General features: G+C 45.1%; 1 protein-coding gene across 3 annotated transcripts; it reads left to right on the top strand.

Annotated features, from left to right (window-relative positions):
- The first annotated feature begins 393 nt into the window (after positions 1–393).
- dgkd (diacylglycerol kinase delta) lies at positions 394–20,700 on the top strand. Of its 3 annotated transcripts, none has more exons than XM_026320362.2 (31): positions 394–570; positions 4,285–4,395; positions 4,753–4,833; positions 9,285–9,389; positions 9,466–9,598; positions 9,763–9,869; positions 9,958–10,083; positions 10,879–10,981; positions 11,064–11,226; positions 11,321–11,429; positions 12,023–12,162; positions 12,465–12,549; positions 12,716–12,810; positions 12,897–12,996; positions 13,389–13,695; positions 13,775–13,939; positions 14,198–14,326; positions 14,716–14,812; positions 15,065–15,175; positions 15,251–15,347; positions 15,807–15,914; positions 16,001–16,114; positions 16,188–16,322; positions 16,432–16,595; positions 16,688–16,799; positions 16,877–16,969; positions 17,081–17,200; positions 17,294–17,411; positions 17,556–17,686; positions 17,853–17,952; positions 18,418–20,700. In XM_026320362.2, exons 1-30 carry the CDS (start codon positions 433–435, stop codon positions 17,940–17,942), a joined length of 3,687 nt encoding a protein of 1,228 aa, XP_026176147.1. In that variant the 5' UTR covers positions 394–432; the 3' UTR covers positions 17,943–17,952; positions 18,418–20,700. The 3 variants fall into 3 exon arrangements, with proteins under 3 accessions (XP_026176147.1, XP_026176158.1, XP_026176167.1); XM_026320373.2 differs by lacking the exon at positions 394–570 and adding an exon at positions 882–1,118; XM_026320382.1 differs by lacking the exons at positions 394–570; positions 4,285–4,395; positions 4,753–4,833 and adding an exon at positions 4,926–5,679.
- The last annotated feature ends 99 nt before the right edge of the window (positions 20,701–20,799 follow it).

Genomic DNA, 20,799 nt, shown 5'->3' with positions numbered 1-20,799 from the left:
CTCAAGCACTTAAAAATATTTTTATTGTTACTTGTTTTATTAATGTTCCTAATGATGTTCCTAATGTTCATAATGATGTTCAAATCAAAATAAAACATATTGTACAGAGAAAGAGCTTCAGACAAATGTCATATTTACAATTATTGCACATTTTAAAGTTCTTCGTACCTGAGGCCCCGCCCCCACACACGAACAGACAGGTGTGCTTGTTTTGTTTTATTTTAATGTGACCTCGGTCTCTACAAACAAAGATTTTCAGTTTGTCAACGACAAAACAAACAGTTCAGGTTTTATTCAGAGGCGGACTGTTGGTGTAGTACCAGCTGTGACCACCGGAGGGCAGTAAGTGCTTTACCCCGCTCCTGTGCTGTCCGCTCTCCGCCGCTGGGGGGCGCTCCCTCCCTGGGTCCCTCCCGGGGGTCTGATGGCAGGATGGCGGAGGCAGGGGGACCGGAGTCCACCGCGGCCCGGTGCCCGGACGAGTCGTCGGACAGCGAGCCGGAGCAGGAGCCCGGAACTCCGCAGAAACTGATCCGAAAAGTGTCCACATCCGGCCAGATCCGTAGCAAGGTAGAGAGGGGCTTGTTCCCGCACATTATCTGCGGTCAGTGTCTCTCCGTGTGCGGGGGTGGGCCACACGCAGCCCCGAGCTGCTCGACGGAGAGGACGGTGCACAGAACTTCGTAGTAAAACCTGTCAGTTTAATGTTAGCGGAGTTAAAAGAGAGGTTAAATAAAATGCACATTTTCAGTTAAGACACTTCTCATAGAAACACGGACCGTTATTTCATACGGCGCACACCACACGACACACGTGCACGTCAAACTTAAATTTTTACAACCGGTTTGACTCTTTTCCCTACTTAAACTTCCTGCACTACTCGGTGCGGTCGAATATACGGAGAAGCGTACAGCGTTTATAAAACGGGACATTTTATTGATATGTGGTGTTTTTGGAGGCTTTAAGTTTTGCCGACTTGAAGAGTGAATGTGATTGAACCGTAAACTATTTTTATTCTTATTTCTACCGTGCATGCATTGTCTATTTAGCGAAAAACCTTAAACATGACGGATTCTTAATGGAGTTTGGATGAAGTGCTACCAGCCGTATGTTTGGGGGTAAGGGTCACAGCTGCTACACTAACGCGGCCGGTAAATAAAATTATGAAACATGTCGTTTTAGCAAATACTCGGGTCAAACACGAAGAACGTTTCTCTGACACAGTCCACACCGACTGATGTGACACGGTGTCCGGGGTCTTGGTGTTTGTTTGCGCCGTTGTACGGACACCGGCTCGGCTAATAGGCTAACTGCTCCTGCTAGTCGGAGGGTCCCGGGCCCGGGGGGGCAACCCTGCCGTTTCCCACCGCCCCACACCCGGGACAGACGGGCAGCAGTCCGCGGTGACCGTCGACAACATGCCGGGGACAGAGAGCAGAAAACCCGGTAAAAGCTTCTACTGCTCGGTGGTTTGTTTCGGTGTTTTCTTTCGAGACATAACGGTCCTGAGTGCGGACTCAGGCGGGGAGGGTCGTGGGTCCGCTTCAGATCTAGCTACGTTTATTCGGTAATTTAATCAGAAACGTCGTTTCTTAGTGGACCGGCTCCTCTGTGACGGAGCCAGCGCGATAAGCGGTGCGTTTCTGACCCAGATCGGTTTTAATTACAGCGGGGTTTGTGTGTTAAACTGGTCCCTGGTCCAGGACTGGAGACTGTCCCCGGGAAAGGTGTGGGGCAGCGGCTGATGGGGCGACTAACCAGCGGTGCATCAGCATCGCCCTCCTCCGTCCTTTTTCTGTCACAAACATGTAAATTGCGGGTGGAAATAACTTTAAACCGAGACAATCTCATGGTTTTCGGTTTGAGTCGTACAAAGCGCCACAGCGGCTCAGGGACCGGGTTGTACCGGCGCCCTGCGGCCTCAGGGGGCGGTAATGAGCCGCTGCTCCGCTACCAACGAAGAAGACACCGCGGGTTGTGTTGTAGTGGATGTGTTTTCAAACATTACGTTTAATTCCAAAAGTTAAGGGACTTTGAGGAGGTGGACCGAGTGGCTGGTGTTACGGCTGTACCGCTGCACTAAAGACACGTCTCCCCAGGACTTCCGGTTCCCGTCCTTAGCCGGCGTGCTGCCTTTACGGACCTATTATATACTCGGAAATACCTCAGTGGTACAGGGCTTTTGTTAACCTGTTACCTGAGTAAAAGTAAAAACATTTAGTCTCCTCTGGTGTCAGATGTTCAAGGTTTCTGGACAGTGTAAGGACTGAATCTCTTTGGGTTTTAGATTTGAAATGTCATCAAGGCTCGGGGTCTTAACAGGCTTTTAACACAGATTTCTGTCCGTTTAGAGAAAATGATTAATCAGCTAATTAAATGATCATTATATTAATTAGTAGTAATAATTATTAGACCTGTATTGATTAGTTCATGTGGATCTAAAAAGGAAAGACTGACAGTGACTAATTGGTTAATTGTTTGATTACCAAACATCTGAAACAGCAATGAGATCTTTATAGAAAACACAAAAGTATGTTTAAGTAAAACTCATATCACAGTCACAGTTGGTATTTCGGAGAAAACCTTTTACAGCTGTGTGCTGTTATTGCGTCGGTCCCTGAAAGCAGCAGCAGTTCAGACGTGGATGTTTGGAGTCACAGGAAAGGGTTTTGGCTCGGAGCCTCACCGTTTCTATTTAAAGCTGCTGCTCTGGGAGATTCCTCAGTCTGAGACAAAACATGAAAAGTGACTCATGTGGGAAATAACAAGCTATTTCTGGTCAGGAGGAAACACAGCCAGAAAACATTAAAGATGGTGTGTTTAAGGTCTGACTGCTGCATTTAGTTAAAAATGTTTATTGACAGTTTTACTTCTGTTGCTGTTCTTTTATTTCACTTCTAAAATAAAGTAAGAGAAGATAAAGTGTATTCATCCCCAAAGGAAACTTCAGGTAATTTAAATGTATGTTTAACCTCATTTCAAAATAATTCTACATCACTTTCCATTCAAAGCTGTACTTCAACTTTTACTCTGAAACACCAGCTGTACTTCAACTTTTACTCTGAAACATCAGCTGTACTTTAACTTTTACTCTGAAACACCAGCTGTACTTCAACTTTTACTCTGAAACATTAGCTGTACTTTAACTTTTACTCTGAAACATCAGCTGTACTTTAATTTTTACTCTGAAACACCAGCTGTACTTTAACTTTTACTCTGAAACACCAGCTGTACTTCAACTTTTACTCTGAAACATCAGCTGTACTTTAACTTTTACTCTGAAACACCAGCTGTACTTCAACTTTTACTCTGAAACATCAGCTCTACTTTAACTTTTACTCTGAAACACCAGCTGTACTTCAACTTTTACTCTGAAACATCAGCTGTACTTTAACTTTTACTCTGAAACACCAGCTGTACTTTAACTTTTGCCTTTAGAATAGTGACATTTAAACAAAAATAAAAGTACACATTTGTGTAAGCTGGGATACTTCAGACGTCATCAGTGTCAGTAATGTGGTTTGATAAGAAGCTGGATAACAGCGGTCGGGTGACAGATGAGTTAAATTTAAACATATTTCCTGTGTTCTGGATCTGAAAGCTGCTTTTGTTAAAGTTTGTCATAAGACCAGGACTCAGTTGGCTCTCGAATCGTTCCAAGAAAAGCTTTATTCAGATTAGTTTGTTTTCTCTTCCCTGAACCAGGAGGTTTGTTGAATGTAGCATGAGCTTTGCTTCAGGCCGCCTGCACACAAAGATCTGACCCCAGAGAGCCAGACCAAGTTAGACCGCATGGCTGCTCTGTGTCCAGCAGTTTGGTTCAGAAACTGAGAGTCTGTACAAGTGCTGCACAGGTTTGACAGTAACGTTAGTGATCCTCCTCAGAGACCTTTGACTTTAGAGCTACTGTCAGGACAAAATCTCAGAAACATCAAAATCCATGAGGCCGATTTCTGCAGCTTAAACATCATCATCTGATCTTATATTTGTGTTGAACTAGTTTACAACTACAGCAGATCTGCTGTTTGTGTTTGTTCATTCCCATCCATGTCTGTCACGGACATGTATTATTGTTATTAATCTGAGTCTTCACTTTGATCCAAACGCTGAAGGTTCTGGTTCCAAACTGGGGCTGATCAGTTTAGGTTATTGATCTGGTAGAACTGAAAGTTCCCCTGGAGAATGTGACTCCTAAACCTGAGACCAGCTGATGTGCGTCTGAGGTTCTGTCCAGTGTGGTTCACTGTGGGTTCTGACAGTGTCTTTAAATCCTCTGTGTTTCAGACGGTGCTGAAGGAGGGAAATCTGATGAAACAGACCAACTCTTTCCAGCGCTGGAAGAGACGATACTTCAAACTGAGAGGGAGGACTCTGTACTACGCTCAGACTGCCAAGGTGACTGACTGTGCTGCTCAGGTAGATGATGAAGGACGTCCCAAAGCTCTTAATTCTGTTCTGAGGAGTGAGGAGGCTGACCGGAGGAGACTGACATGTCTTTTTTGAAAATCAGTTTGTGATTGTACGCTTGGAGGAAAGGACGTCTCATGTCTCATAAAACATGTTTCCTGCTTCCTCTGTCCTTCTGTCTTTTCCTTGTATCTTACATGGAAAGGACTGGGATGCAAGTAAAAGACACTAGTGAAGGAAATATGGATACAGTTAATGGAATTGGGATTCACCCGTGGTTAGTTTGCAAGAAACAGGCTGAACTCAGGTCTGATTGCTGCTGGTGTTTCTGCTCTGTGTCTCCAGTCGATCATCTTCGATGAGGTGGACCTGACTGATGCCAGCGTGGCCGAGTCCAGCACCAAGAACGTCAACAACAGCTTCACTGTGAGTCTTCAGTCTTAAAGTTGATAGGAAACAATAAAAACAGCAGTTTGTAGCGGAGACAAACACCAATGAAGCTCCAGTTTATCAAAAAATATATAAAAAGTCACAGTTTTTCCTGAAAAATGTTCAAGCTGATGAGACATGATGAGGGCAAACCAGTTCTCTCAGGTGTGATGGGGTTTCAGATCTCGATCACACCTGGATCAGGACTCATATGCTCCACTGTTTCATTTTTATGGTTCACGCAGGTACAAACTCAGTTTTTGTATTTCTCCTTGAAAAGCCATGGAGCTCATGCATATAAAGGTTATTCTAATTGTCAGTGAGGTACATGGATGTAGTTGCAGTAGACTGTGACTACTTGGACACACTGTGATAACTGTGTGTTCTGACCTGTTTTAACCCCAGCCCTAATCTATGTCACACATAGTCTTATTTTGGTGATGTTTGTCACTTCCTGTAGCTTTGATGTGTGTTTTGCAATGGAGGTCAGCAACAGGGTCGGTCACATTGCATCACACTGTGCACATGACCGGTGTGAAGCTTTGATCGGTCACCACTGGGCTGCTATGTTATTTATTTTATATGACACACACACTTGTGCTGCTGCTGGTTTTTCTGTGTTGGGTCTCTTGAAGCCAGGATGTAGGCTTGACTCATACGAGAGGATGTGGGAGGGGTTAGTAAGGAGAGAGAGCCATAAAGAAAAACAGAGTGAGAGAGCACAGCAGGCTGAAGATGAGAAACAAGTCTAGTGGAGATCAGGACTCTGAGCTGCACTTGGGCCAGATTTTGAAGTGGATTAGCGCTGGGTTTGAAGACTTTGGGCTCTCTGTTTCAGACACGGTAAGACTGTCAGACTGCTGACGTCATGTTTCAGGTTTTATCGTTTACATTCTGACTTCAGACGTGTGAAGATCATGTTGTGTAAAGGTCAGACTGGTGGACCGAGCTCCACAGATGCTCATTTCTGTCACACAACCCCTGTGTCAAAAACGTTCACTCATATGGGCTGACTGAAAATTTAAAGATGCTCATTTTGGCTGCAGACATGATGTGTGGGAAGGTCTCAACTGAAACATCTGGCAACAAGTTTTTAAGGATTTATTTGCATTTTCTTGGTATTTTTGTACGTCTAACTGCACTACGCTGATTCGTGAACACCTGCAACACACGTGTTAAATGAATGTTTGTATTAAATCACAAGTGAAACAGAAACGGTTTCTGTCACCGAGAAAGGCACAGAAGTCGTTGGATGTTTGTGCACAGGTTGTTTCTTGGTTGTTTCCACATAGAAATATGAGCTTTAAATACAATAATTATGTTTTTAAAATGAAACCTATTTTACCTTTAGTGAAGATTAGTCTGCCAAGTATTTTTTCAGCCAACAGTCACATTTCATACCAGAGAAAAAATGTTTTGATTCATCAGTACTGTGAAGTATGTTTTGTCTGTAACATTTCGAAAGCAGCACAGAAAGTGATTCGCCTTGTTTGTGTCAGTAAAGGACCAAAAGATGAATCAGAATTTGTGGGCTGCTGTGTGTTTGGACCATCTCCAACCTGTTTTTAGTGTGCAGGAAGGCAGAAAGAGCAGGTTTGGTTTGGGAGTGAAGGCCGGAAAAACGTCAGGAATGATGCAGAGAGAGGAAACACTGAGACCTCTGTTCGTTCTGAGAGAAACTTACTGTGTGAGAAGAACAGCATATCGCCTACTCACAAGCATGAATGAGTTTCTCTCATTCATGCTTTATCCTTTGGGGGAGGGCAGAGGTAGCACAGCCCTGAGTCAGGAGAGGGACCTTTCTTGGCCTGTGCTGAAATGAAAAATAGAATATTTAGCACAACACAGAACAACCACTTAACAAATATCATTGATATAGTAAACGATAATGAATCACTCATGTTGTTTATTTCTCAAATTCAAAGTACTTTATAATTTTGCAATTTGGCCTGATATTTGTATATGTACTATAGTTGCTGTCTATCCCCAACAGTGTTAATTGAAGCTCAAAGTAACATCTGCCACCAATATATATGTGAGATGTATATTTTGATTTTTTTTTTTTTTGCGAAATACATAAATTCAAAACGATTATAAAAAAAAGATCTGAGACAAAAAGCACTTTTTGTTTGTTGTTTATGGCTATTTGGAGTTTGAAGTGTACAAGTTATTTGCTCATATAATTTGATATGATAATAGATTAGGTGTTTTCATGTATTTAGTATTCCTTACCCCTGAACATACACTTAAACTATTAATAGTTTTAACTCCTATTTTATTGCCACCCCCATTTTAACAATATACAGTGCCCTCCACAATTATTGGCACTCCTGATTAAGATGTGGTAAAACTGGTCATTATTGGGTCTTTCAGCAGGATAATGACCCAAAACATGTGGCAAAATCTACTAAAAAATGGTTTAGCAGACATAAAATCAAGCTCCTCCAATGGCCATCTCAGTCAGCAGACCTCAACCCGATTGAAAACCTATGGGGTGAACTGAAAAGGAGACTACATAAGAGAGGACCCCGGACCTTGGATGATCTGGAAAGATCCAAAAGAGGAATGGTTAAAGATCCCTCTCTCTGTATTCTCCAATCTTGTGAGATGTTAGAGATTAACTGCTGTCTTGTTGGCAAAAGGGGGTTGTATGAATTATTAAGATCAAGAGTGCCGATAATTGTGGCACACATGATTTCATATGAAGTCAGTTATTTGTTAATGTTATTTTTGTTTTTTGCTGAATAAATGTACTTCAATTAAAGGTTGGATTTTTCTCTTTTTTCTGAATTTTGGTTCTATTTTTAAAAAGAAAATGAATTTATTAGAAGCTTAAAATCCAATCTTAATCAGGGGTGCCAATAATTGTGGAGGGCACTGTATGGTGGATTGTCAGTATAATGAAGGTTAAAGAAAATGGCTTTATTTATGTTGTTGACGTCTTTCAGAAATGTGGGTCAGGTAATAATAGTACCATGAACAAGACAAACTGGCTTGGAATTTGGTGTTTAGATGGAGCAAGTTCACTTTAAGGTGAGATTCAAATGCACATAAACAATGGTTTTGTAGGAGAACATATCTCCAGGCAGGATGTGACAATAAATGCGGACATCATCTGCATAACAACGAACCTTTAAGTTCGTTTCATATCCACTGAAAGAAGCAGTGTTCCTAGGACAGTGCCTGGAGGGTTACCCCAGCCCCAGTATGTGTTGTAAAAACATTACAAATGAAGCAGGTGATGCCAGCATTTTGATGATGCCAGCATTTTTTGATGATGATGTTGCAGGACAACAAAAACATGAGGATATTGTTCCTCTCTTTTCAGTTCAACTGTTCCAAATCTCTGCCTAGTGATTTCCTTTTTCTCTGCATAAAAAAGGTTATTTTGTGATCCAGTGGCTTTTTTAAATACTGTGATTTCAGTTGTACACACGAAAAGGATTACTGGCTGATGATATACCACAGACATTTCTACCTGCAGTAAAATCCTTTGTTTCCATCTTCTGCTGAGCTCAGTTCTCAGCTCTGTTCAAATATTTGCTAATTTTATTCCGGTTGCACCAGTTCAGGTGAAGCTTCACTTGTCTGTTCATGTTAGCTGATGTCATATGATCAGAAAGATTCAGGTTTGCTGTCACAGGATGATAACTTACTTTAAAAATGACAGGTCTGCAAACATGTGGTGTCAACACTTCTGTCAGGAAGCTTGAGCTGGTTGACACCCAAATCAGACCAAATCCTCTGAATGCTGTAGAGTTTCTACAGAGTCCAGTGCTTCTGTGAAGTTAACAAGTAAACACAGAGGAATGACCTGGACTTAGTTACAGCTCTGCATCGTCGATTGGTGAAATGGTCATTATAATTAACTAGTTTGCTTTGCAAATAAAAATACCAACAATCCCTTGTTCCACATTCTTAATTATGAGGATTGTATGCTTTCCTTTTATATAGTTGATAATATATATTTTTTTATTATCTTTTTTTATTTTTTGCACTGTTGGTCTGACAGAAGAAGCTGTTTATACTCAGAATGTCCAAGAAGTCTTGTTTTTATCCAGAACCCAAAGAAGTTTTCTGGAGGTGTGGACTAAAAATCAGTTATCGATACAGGTGCTGATTGATTTTTGGTGCATTAACTTGGTGTTAAATCTGTATAAATGTAAACATGGCAGCGAGTTTTGTTTGTGCGTGGTAGCTTAAATGGTGGATGAAGCTGGTTGTGTCTATTTCTGTCGCCGTGGGAACACGAGAGCAGATGAACAGGAAGTTGACGTCTTCATCTGTTTGTGTGGAAAACACAACAACATGTACACTTTACCGGTCTGTTTCTTTGCCATCCGTTTAGCTCTTTGTTTACCTTTCTCTTTACTGACTGATTAGCTCTTTGTTTACCTGTCCACCTGTCTCTTTACCGTCTGTTTATGTGTCACCCTGTCTGTGTGCAGGTCATCACACCTTGCAGGCGTCTGATTCTGTGTGCAGACAACAGGAAGGAGATGGAGGAGTGGATGGCAGCTCTGCGCAGTGTCCAGAACCGACAGAACTATGAGGTGTGTCTTTATCTGTGTTACTCCACTGTTCCCCACAATTCCAGTACAAGGTGCCGACTGTGTGTGTCTGTCCCAGTCCACCCAGTACAGCATGGACCATTTCAGTGGGATGCATAACTGGTACGCCTGCTCCCATGCCAGACCGACCTACTGCAACGTCTGCAGAGAAGCTCTGTCAGGGGTCACGTCCCACGGCCTGTCCTGTGAAGGTGCACACGTAACATATATATAACACAAACATATATACATGCACCTGCACAAACATTTGAGGACAGACATCGGCTGATAAGTTTATTGGTATTTGTGGTTGCTGTCTGAAGTGTAGTTCAGTGTAGCTGTTGTTGTGTGTACTGACTGTGTGTGTCTGTTACAGTGTGTAAGTTTAAGGCTCATAAACGCTGTGCGGTCAGAGCCACCAACAACTGTAAATGGACCACCCTGGCTTCTATTGGGAAGGACATCATCGAGGACGAGGACGGGGTGAGACACGCATGCATGTTTTCCTGGAACTGATCAGTGTCACTAAACGCCTCGTCTCACCTGACCTCTGACCCCCCACTGTCCTCAGGTGTCGATGCCCCATCAGTGGCTGGAGGGGAACCTTCCGGTGTCGGCTAAATGTAATGTGTGTGATAAAACCTGTGGCAGTGTGCTGCGCCTGCAGGACTGGAGGTGTCTCTGGTGTAAAGCCATGGTAAGACACATGCTGTTTGTCCAGGGAACATCCCACTTCCCTTAACCACAGCCTCGGTTCCCTCACTGGCATCTTAGTCCTGCCCATGTAAGATGAGAGGAAAAGATAGGAGAGAGGAATTGAGGAAACATGAGCCGCCCTTTCCTCTGATTTCTGACAAAGGGGAGTGTTAGGCCATTTAGACCTCAGTGAAGGATGGTCAGTGAAGAATGTGTCCTCATTCATGTCTCCTCCAGGCGTCTCATGGCTCCACGGAGCAGAGCTCGGAGCTCAGGGATGCTCTTTAAGATGGCGGACTGGACCGAGTGAGGACTGATCTGTGTAGGGACCTGGGATGTGCCCTGGTGTCAGTGTTTCTTTTTAATGTGTGTGTTTTTTGAGTGTTTTTGTGTGGACCTGAGAATCAGACAATTTCCCACAAGGGATTAATAAAGTATCTCTGATTCTGAAAGCACAAAAACCTGTCGTGTTGTTCTGCCAGTAGACAAGTTGATTGAACTGCTGTTTCATCTTGAGTACACTGAGATTTGATTCTTTTCTTTATTTTATTGTAAAGATTCACCGTGGATCATTCCTTTGTGTCAGCAGCATTTTGGTTTTGATCGTGTGCAGAAAAGTTGATGCTAGAACGGAAAATGAAAACAGAGAACAGAGCAATGATTCTTCTAGTTTGACTTGATTGACGATAGTGTTGAACCTTCAGACAGTGTGTTTACGCAGTGGTGTTACTTAGGTTACATGTGAAAGAAACACCATGTGAGACACCAGGTGAGTGTACTCCTTCCTGTCCTGCAGGTGCACTCAGGCTGTAAGGACCAGCTGTCCTCCAAGTGTCCTCTGGGCCAGTGTAAAGTGTCTGTCATTCCTCCAACTGCACTCAACAGCATCGACTCTGATGGTGATTCAAACACACGGTCCACCTGATGTTTTATTGGCCTGAGTTTGTCTGGGCTTCACACTAACATGAACTGTGTGTTCAGGTTTCTGGAAAGCGTCGTGTCCCCCGTCCTGCACCAGTCCTCTGCTGGTGTTTGTCAACTCCAAGAGCGGAGACAACCAGGGTGTCAAGTTCCTGCGACGCTTCAAACAGCTGCTGAACCCGGCGCAGGTGTTCGACCTGATGAATGGAGGTCCACACCTGGGGTGAGACACACAGACTGTGTGCGTCTGCGTGTATGTGGGTGTTTGTGTGTTTTATATGAAGCATTAACCTGTCTGTCATTAATCTTTCTGTCAGTCTGCGGCTGTTCCAGAAGTTTGACACATTCAGGATCCTGGTCTGTGGAGGAGATGGCAGCGTTGGCTGGGTTCTGTCTGAGATTGATGCTCTGATACTTCATAAACAGGTCTGCAGGTGCACACACACGCTCACACACACAGATACACTAAGCTTCAGTTGTACAGTAGCAGTTACTGCTTTAGGAATTTGTCTATAGCTTCTTCAAAGTGGAGGATTCATCTCACCTAGAGCTGTCCCTGAATAAAGCAGGTATTAATGCTGCCTCTGTGTGCTTTGTTTTAGTTACTGTCTTTACTGTGAAGCACTTTGGACTAGCTGTGTCTAATTTTCTGTATAAATAAAGTTTGAGTTAGTTAAACTGTACTTTGGGAAACTGGTTGCAAAATAAACAGAAATGTCTGTGAGAATTTGACACCATCATTGTTGTTGGTTCATTTCTCATGTCAGTGCTGGTTTACACTATCAGACAAATAGTGGGATTTTCTGTTGTAGAGTTGATGTAATTGCTCAGTCAATGCTTTTTTTAATTGACCGTCCTTTTTTGAAGTGTGAAGCACCTCAGCTGGTCTCACAGTGCAGGTGTTAAATCTGTGAGGACGTGGGCAGACACTGGGTCAGAAAAATATGAAATGAAGCATCAGGAGTTGGAATGTACAGGAATGTAAAGTTCTTACCTGAATTGATGTGTCTCTGTCTCAGTGTCAGCTGGGGGTTCTTCCTCTGGGGACTGGAAACGATCTGGCTCGGGTTCTAGGCTGGGGTTCAGCCTGCGACGACGACACACAGCTGCCTCAGATACTGGAGAAACTGGAGAGAGCCAGCACCAAGATGTTGGACAGGTAAGTGAAGTCAGACTGATGATAGACAGGTGACTGACGGTGGGCTGATTTCGGGCAGGTGTTGGACAGGTGACTGAGACCGAGCTGATGTCGGACAGGTGACTGACAGTGTTCAGGTAACTGATGTCGGACAGGTGACTGACTACGTTCAGGTAACTGATGTCGGACAGGTGACGGACTACGTTCAGGTAACTGATGTCAAACAGGTGACTGATGTCCGAGGAGATACAGGTGTACAGGTGACGTACAAGTAGCACATCAGATAATGTGAATACTAATAGTTTTCTGTCCTCGTCCTGCAGGTGGAGCATCATGGTCTACGAGACCAAGTTTCCACGGCAACACTCTGTCTCTACCGTCACCGAGGACTGCAGTGACGACTCTGAGGTAAAAGGAAATGACACCACTTCCTGCTGTTTCCCACTTCAGAGTGTATGAGGACGTTAAAGAGGTCGGGAGGAAAAGATGCTGCTGTGAGCGCAGGTGGTGATAGTTTCCAGAAAATGACAACTGCAGACTGTGTGTCACCTGGTATTTGTGTCCTCTGATCCAGGTCCAGCAGATTCTGACCTACGAGGACTCAGTCGCTGCTCATCTGTCCAAGATCCTGACCTCAGACCAGCACTCTGTCGTCATCTCCTCTGCCAAGTACGACCCTGTTTGTGTGTTGTGGCTTCAGACACCTCTCATGCCTGTAGTTCATTACCAGATCAGTTCTGTGTCTTCCTGTTCAGGGTTCTGTGTGAGACAGTGAAGGACTTTGTGGCTCGTGTTGGTAAAGCCTACGAGAAGAACACAGAGAATTCAGAGGAGTCCGAGGCCATGGCCAAGAAGGTACAACCCACATTCATTCTCATTTGTTCTTCTGCCAGTAAAATACTTTTGGATCCAGCCTTTCCATTTGTAAAGGTCCAGTGAGGCTGTGTGATGGCGTTTGGTTACATGAGAAGTCGATTAGACTGTTAATATAATTAATGAATAAGACCGGTCATTCTGTGTGTGTGTATCATTGAGTCCAAATCCCATCCAGAGACTGACAGCAGCAATGAATGTGATGTAATGGAGCTGGTTTTTAATGACTATCAGAAACAAGAAACTCACTCACATTAACATGTTGACTCCTGAGAAAAAGATGTAAAAGTCTCTGGAGAGGACTTCCTATCAGCCAGAGCCCACCAAGCGTCTGTCAGTCAGGTCCAGGTTCTGAAAGCGTCTTTCTCTCTCAGTGCGGTGTCCTGAAGGAGAAACTGGACTCTCTGTTGAAGACTCTGAATGAGGAGTCTCAGGCCTCCACTGTCCTCCCCCCGGCTCCTCCCCCCACCATTGCTGAGGAGCAGGAGGAGGCTGAGGGTGTCATAGTGGTTCCGCCTCCTCATCTTCATCCTTCTCCAGTCCCACCCAGCTCCGTCTCCTGCTCCCCAAGGACCGGCACCTCTTCTGCGGCAGCCATCTTTAAGCCCAGAGAGCAGCTGATGCTGCGAGCCAACAGTCTGAAGAAAGCCATCCGGCAGATCATCGAACACACTGAGAAAGGTAGGGTGTGGGGGGGAGGTGAGTGTACGTCGTACTTCCTGTGGGGTCGGTGTTCCAATTCACACTCTGTGTTTTCCAGCTGTGGATGAGCAGAATGCTCAGACTCAGCAGCAGCAGGTTTTCACGCTGAGCCGAGCTGAGGAAGATGAGGGTCTGGTGGAGGAGGAAGAGGAGGAGAAGGTGGAGGAGGATAAGATGTCACTGCAGTCGTCCTACAGCGCCAAACACCGCAACACACGCAGAGGTGAGCAACACTGGTTCTCTACTGCTACCAGTTCTGTTACCACCCTTCTTCATCGTCTGTGCAGACACAATGTACAGAACACATCTGAGGTTCTCAACCCCAAACTGAGCCGTCACCGGGTCCCACTGATCTGACAGCCCTGCCTCACCTGATCAAGCAGGTCTCCTCGGTAGCACAGCTGATTCTGTGTGACTGAAGTGTGTAGTGGGTCTGACAACAGGGAGGTGGTTTGACCCTGTGTTCTGTCTGTGTCTGCAGTCAGTAAGACGCCCTGCGAGAAGCTCATCCGTAAAGGCAGTTTGTCACTGGGCAGCTCTGCATCACTTCCTGTCCAGCCAGGAAGTAGGGAGAACATGCCTATGCTCAACACAAAGATCCTCTATCCTGGTAAGATGATCTGAGGTCAGAGTTAACGTTGTGGCAGTAACAGAACGACAGTTATTGTTCTGCTCTGATGTTAACCACAGCAGATTAATAGATTCAGTTTATATCTAATTATTCTTATTTGTTCTAACGTTTATGCACCAAGGAGTGACACTCAGTTACATTGTACTCTTTGCAGTGACGATAGATCTGCACAGAGCACTTCAGAGGAGCTGCATGGATTGCATTGGTCTCTTTATTGAGTTTTATTTTGGTGGTGCATTTAAAGTGACATGTTCTTTTCAGCAAGAGGCAGACATTCTCTACATCTCACTCAGTTACCAGCTGCTCAGAGTTCTGGTTTAAACAATGTGATGTGAACGCAGCATGGTCGGCTGTTTCCTTGTGTGCAGGTCTCAGAGCAGGAATCTCAGGCACTCTGTCCGGCAGCTCTGTGATCAGGCGGCTGCTGGTGACCGCCGACCCGTTCAGCTGTGACCCCGACAACATGTGAGTGTCTCCCCCTGCTGTTACATTTGGGCACCATTTTTAAATCCCTGATAACAAAAACAGATGTTTCTATGATTCTGGCCTCAGCATGGTGGAGTGTGGGTTGGAATTTATGGATAATTTACAGATAAATGTTATGTTTTGTATTGCCGTGTATATTAATATTGAAACATGCCTCTGACATCTTTTGGATGCTGTTAATTCTTTATTTCAAATTGAAAGTGATACCCAGTGTGTGTCTGTTTCTGTCAGGGACTGCTACACAGAGAAATGTGTCATGAACAACTACTTTGGTATCGGCCTCGATGCTAAAATCTCTCTGGACTTCAACAACAAGAGAGACGAACATCCAGAGAAGTGCAGGTACAACAAAAACCATCTTCACGTGTTTCACAGAAAGAAACAGATTTGAATCTCGTGTTTGTTCTGTGCTTTCAGGAGCCGGACTAAGAACATGATGTGGTATGGAGTTTTAGGAACCAAAGAACTGCTGCACAGAACCTACAAGAATCTGGAACAGAGAGTTTTACTGGAGGTGAGATGCTGAACCAGCACTACAGGACCAGGCTGGACATGGATCTGCTGGTTCAGCTTAAAAAAAAAAGACACACACCAGTGGATATACAGCCCCAGAGTTCACACTGCATGTCAGGACAGAAACAAGGGCAGGAAGTCCAGAAGCTGTTTACACTGTTCAGATCTGGTTTCCCTTGGTAACAAACTTCTGCAAAAACATTTGTCTCATTTAAAATATCTGCAACACAAAGTGAAGCGATGGAAGAACATGCATCCAAGTGGCCCAGATCTAATCTGACATTTGGTTTGGTCTGTTCACACTCTGGAAACATCAGGTCTGAGTCAATGGAGGGAAAACAGCAGCTGGGATGCAGCTTTGACTAAGATCTCAGTTTATAGGGAAAGAGGAAATATTATGTCTACAGTTATGTACATGCAGTATATGCTCCAGCAGTAACGTTTGCTGTGTGTGTTGCAGTGTGATGGGCGTCCCATCCCTCTGCCCAGTCTGCAGGGCATCGCCGTGCTGAACATCCCCAGTTACGCAGGAGGAACCAACTTCTGGGGAGGAACCAAAGAGGATGACGTAAGAATTCCATCTGTACCTGTTGTCTCTCTCTTTCTGTCAGGTGATCAGTGCTGTCATAACACCTGCGTCCCTCTTTCTGTCAGACTTTCACTGCTCCGTCCTTCGACGATAAGATTCTGGAGGTGGTGGCGGTATTCGGCAGCATGCAGATGGCCGTGTCCCGAGTCATCAACCTGCAGCACCACCGGATCGCACAGGTCTGTCTGTTTGTCTTTGTCCATCTGTCTGTGTCTGTCCATCCGTCTGACCACCTGTTTGTCATTGTCTCAGTGCCGGACGGTGAAAATCACCATCCTGGGTGATGAAGGTGTCCCGGTCCAGGTGGACGGAGAGGCGTGGATCCAGCCTCCAGGTTACATCAAGATTCTCCACAAGAACCGGACCCAGACTCTGACCAGAGACCGAGTGAGTGTGAAGTTCTGTGATAGAGATGGCATGGACAGATAAACAGAAACACCAGCTCTGTCAGACTCAGTATGAAAGCCTTTACTGAGTGTTTCTGTCTGTGTTTGAGGCTTTCGAGAGCACCCTGAAATCGTGGGAGGACAAACAGAAGTGTGAGTTTCCCCGGACTCCGCCCCCACAGCCCCCCCTGTCGTCACAACCAGAGATTGTCTCTGAGGAGGAGGCCTCACTCATCACTGAGTTTGGCCAGGCAGCAGGAGCACTCATACACAGGTACATACAGCAGCAGAACACGTTACTGTCTTAGTCTCAAAGACCAGCTTCATGTGAGCCGATGTGAGTACTTCGATGTTTTGATGTTTCAGTATCCGTGAGGTTGCTCAGTGTCACCACAGTATGGAACAGGAACTGGCCCACGCGGTCAACGCCAGCTCCAAGGCAATGGACGTGGTCTACGCCAACTCCAAGAGCTCCGGGGTACGACACAGTGCTTGGTCTGTCAGCCGTGACTGCTGAGCGTTGTGTGATGAATAACCTGTGTTGTCTGTGTCCAGGCTCTGAGCTGCAGTGTGGTGGTTCAGATGGTCGGGGACGTCAAAGCTTTACTCAGCGAGACTGAGCTGCTTCTAACTGGAAAGATGTCCATGGTAACAATGTCCTCTGGTTCTTGTTTGATCTTATTGTTCAGAACCTGCTCCTCGTTCACAGACCTTGTCCCAGTCCTGGTCTTGACAGTTGGTGTCTCTGTATGTCTGCAGCAGTTGGATCCTCCTCAGCAGGAACAGTTAAATGCAGCTCTGAATGCCGTGGCTCAGCAGCTCCGTCGACTGGCCGACATCTCCTGGTTGTGTCCTGTCATCGACCCCTCAGACCACGAGGTAAAACTCCACCTCTTTGTACTGGGAGCACTGGGGGTAATGGTCTTGTTGGTCTTCTTCTACCTGTTTGTCGCTCTACCTATCTGTCCTCAGGGTCCTCTGACAGACTTCTCGAAGCGCAGTAGGAGTGCAAAGTTTCGTCTTGTCCCAAAGTTCAAGAAAGACAAAAACAACAAGAACAGGGAGACGTGTGCTACTCTCTCCCTGCCAGGTGAGCTCTCTCTCTCTCTTCATCATCATCCTCTCTCACCCTTTGAAAACCTGCTCCCTGGTGGTAAAAGTCACTGCTGGTGGGGTCTGTGGTTTCTCTGTGCTGAGGTTTCTTGTCTCTGAATCACTTCTGTCGGTGTCTCAGTTCAACAGTGGGGGACGGATGAGGTGGGGGCGTGGCTGGACTTTCTCTGTCTTACTGAATATAAGGACATTTTTATCGGACATGATGTCCGTGGAGCTGAGCTCATCCACCTGGAGAGGAGGGACCTGAAGGTACTACCGCTAACTGCTAACAGCTAACACGCTGCTGAGCTGTGTGGGGGGCCTGGCTGCATAATGGGTGTTGGATTGTATGAAGGATGCCTGTTACACAGCTGGTAATATTGTGTGTGTGTGTGTCTGTGTGTCTGTGTGTGTGCGTGTGCGTGTGCGTGTTCAGGACCTGGGAGTGACCAAGGTGGGTCACATGAAGAGGATCCTGCAGGGCATCAGAGAGCTAAACAGGAACAGCAGTGCCAGCGAGGCCTAAGTGCTGTCAGGTGACTGATGTTATTTTAGAGCCTGTCTTCAGGATTGAAACCTGTGCAGGTCCAAGATCTCAACCTAGATACAGGTGCAGTTGTAGTCCTGCTGGTCTCAGATACAGCAGCTGACAGAAACAGGGTCCAACCAGGCTCAGGATCATTTAGTGACTCCTGTATTTATTGGCCACACCTGAAACAACAGCAGTAACTCGGAGAATTGTCTAAACACAGTTAAACCATTATAGCCTGTTGGCAAGTTCACGTGCACATGGGCTCCTGCAGACACAAACTCACTGTGGTTCTAATGAAATCGTGAGTTTGACACGGGCCTATTTGCCATAAACATGAAAATGTTTATCCTTTTTTCATCATTCAAAGATGTTTCATATTTTGTATAAACTGTAAAGTCCTGATCTGAGCTGGCCAGTCCAGGAACCAGCACTGATCTGATCCTGATCTATTTTCTGTTGTTTATTTTAGCCACCACTGCCTGCTCTCCTCCTACTTCTGCTGCTATCAACTGCCTCACCCACCTGACCTGATTTCTGATCTCTGACCCTGAACCCAAATCGGGTTCAAACTTCATACATGAGGACTAGGACCAGTTCTGGTCAGTGCTGGTCCTCAATCACCTGTCATACCTTCTCAGTGATGCACAGAGCACCTGAAGAAGGACCAATCAGATGATCCACTAGTGCCTTTTAATCTCACCCACCAACCAATCAGCATTCAGGATGTGTGTGAGGACCAGAGCCATATACAGACAGGACAAATCTGAGGTGGTGGGGGGGCCCAAGGGGGGCAGGCCCCTGAAGCGAGGGCGGGCCCCTGAGGACTTTGACAGGGGAGAGTTTTTCCCCTTCCTGCTGAGCAGACTGAAGCATCGACAGAGTTTAGAGTTTTTGTCAGAGCAGGATGTGGTTAAAATTGACGAGGAGCCATCGGAGATGCTCCTGAACCGATCAGGAGGTCTGATGGATTGTGGAAGACAATCGTATGAGTCGATGAAGACGAGCTACATTTCCTGTTGGATATTTTTCTGCTTCTGTCCGTGTGTCTGCAGGTTTTTATACGTTTGTGTCTCAGCAGTCTAAACTGTCGATGTGTGCGGGTCCAGAACGGTTTCAGGGACCAAACAAACATATTTGAAGATGTTGTTAGTGCAGAAAACTAACAAAAGGCTTAAACAAAATGTGTTGTAGCTTGTTTGTTCTGATATTTTTGTGAGATTTTTCTTTGTCTGTACAAACTCGTTGTTGTTTTAAACCAGTTTGTGTGGACTCATCTCTCCCAGTCCACAGACCTGGTCTAAGTCTTACCTCAAGACTTTCTTAACTGCAGCTGATTTGAGTTCACAAATCATTTCAACCTTTTCTCCAGGAAACTGCAGCTGCTCTTTGCTGTTCCTGTTTCACATCAACGTTGGCAGTTTGAATCTTGAGACTGGTTTTCAGTTGATCCTTTATGGACCAAGTCAGTAGTTTTATAATTGAGAAGCTGAAGTTTGTGTCAGTGAGAAGGAAAATGCAGCTAACCCTGAATGCAGATAATGTGATGGGTGAGCAGTGAGTTTCAGGTGTGTGGTCTGATTTTCACAGAAGAAACAGCAGCGATTTAGAGTTTACAGCGTTCTTTGCTTCAGAAACCTGAAGCTGCCCAATGGAATTAACCAAACTTTAAGAGACTTTGCCTTAAACCTCCCGTCAGTCACATATCTGTCAGTCCGACCTTGACTCTGACATGCGGAAAATAAATTTTATAGCTGAATTAAAACACTGCCTTCAGTCGCTTCGCTTTAATGTTCCAATTATTCTGATCCAACAACGATCCAGTGAATCTGACAGCCGGTGGGTTCAGTTCATTAACCAACGCATTTGTCCTCCCTGGTCGTTGAGTCTCAGATGTGATCACTGTGTTTGTGTGTCTGTTATCAAATCTTCAGTCATGTCGACTGAGTCTGACTTTGTTTCTGCTGGTGTCGCAGCAGGTGGAACTCCAGCTTCTCTCACCAGGAGAAATTGGCTGTTTTCTTTATCACATGATGTGAAAATGTGACGAGTTTCCCCAGAGCTGCAACCTCAAGTTCAAAGTGTCAAAATGAACAGAAATAGACCTGTTGGTCTCCATCATCAACACAATGCTCTATTTGTAAATGAAGGTGTGGTTTTAAAGTGATTCTGCTGCCAGAGCATCAGTGTGTGCTACACACACACACACACACACACCAGCCACGAAGGTTTTTATCTTCTGCTCAGCTCCTTACTCGGCCATCACAACATGAGCACACATCATGAATACAGGTTTTTCTTGTACGTTTACACAGTTTTGTATCTTGCCTTTTGTGTAAATGGCCTGGACCAAGATCATCTGTGCGCACAAATTATTGTTCATGTGTTTACAACATAATCACACCGACCTGTGGGCCATCACAGAAGATCCATATGTTGTAGCCAAAGTTAAGATCTTTCCACTGCACAGGAAAATGTCCTCAGGATGTCTGTAAGAAGCTGAGAGTTGAGTTTGTGTCAGAAACCTGCAGGTGGGTCTGAAAAATCCAGGATCTGTGTGAGATCTGTAGCGTTCAGGCTGATTTGTTGGTTCCCTTCACTCGCTGCAGTTTCCAACTGTTGTTTTCTGAGTAGTAACAGAAGGTTGAGTGTGTTTGAACATCAGTGACGAGTGCCTTGCTCCAGGGCTCTTTGTTTCTGCCGTCTCTGCTCTGTCCGGTGTATTTATTAAATAATTTATACATTTACAGTGAAACTGTATGCTGTCATACCTCTGTTTGTACTTGCGCCCCCTGCAGGGCTTTCAGTGTAAATACATTCTGTTGTGTACAGAGAAACATCAGTAGGAAATAAA

The sequence above is a fragment of the Mastacembelus armatus genome, chromosome 13 (genome assembly GCF_900324485.2).
Source record: "Mastacembelus armatus chromosome 13, fMasArm1.2, whole genome shotgun sequence".
In the NCBI taxonomy this organism is placed as follows: Eukaryota; Metazoa; Chordata; class Actinopteri; order Synbranchiformes; family Mastacembelidae; genus Mastacembelus; species Mastacembelus armatus.
The sequence above is the reverse complement of the archived record's forward strand: the minus strand, read 5'-3'. Positions and strand labels throughout refer to the sequence as shown.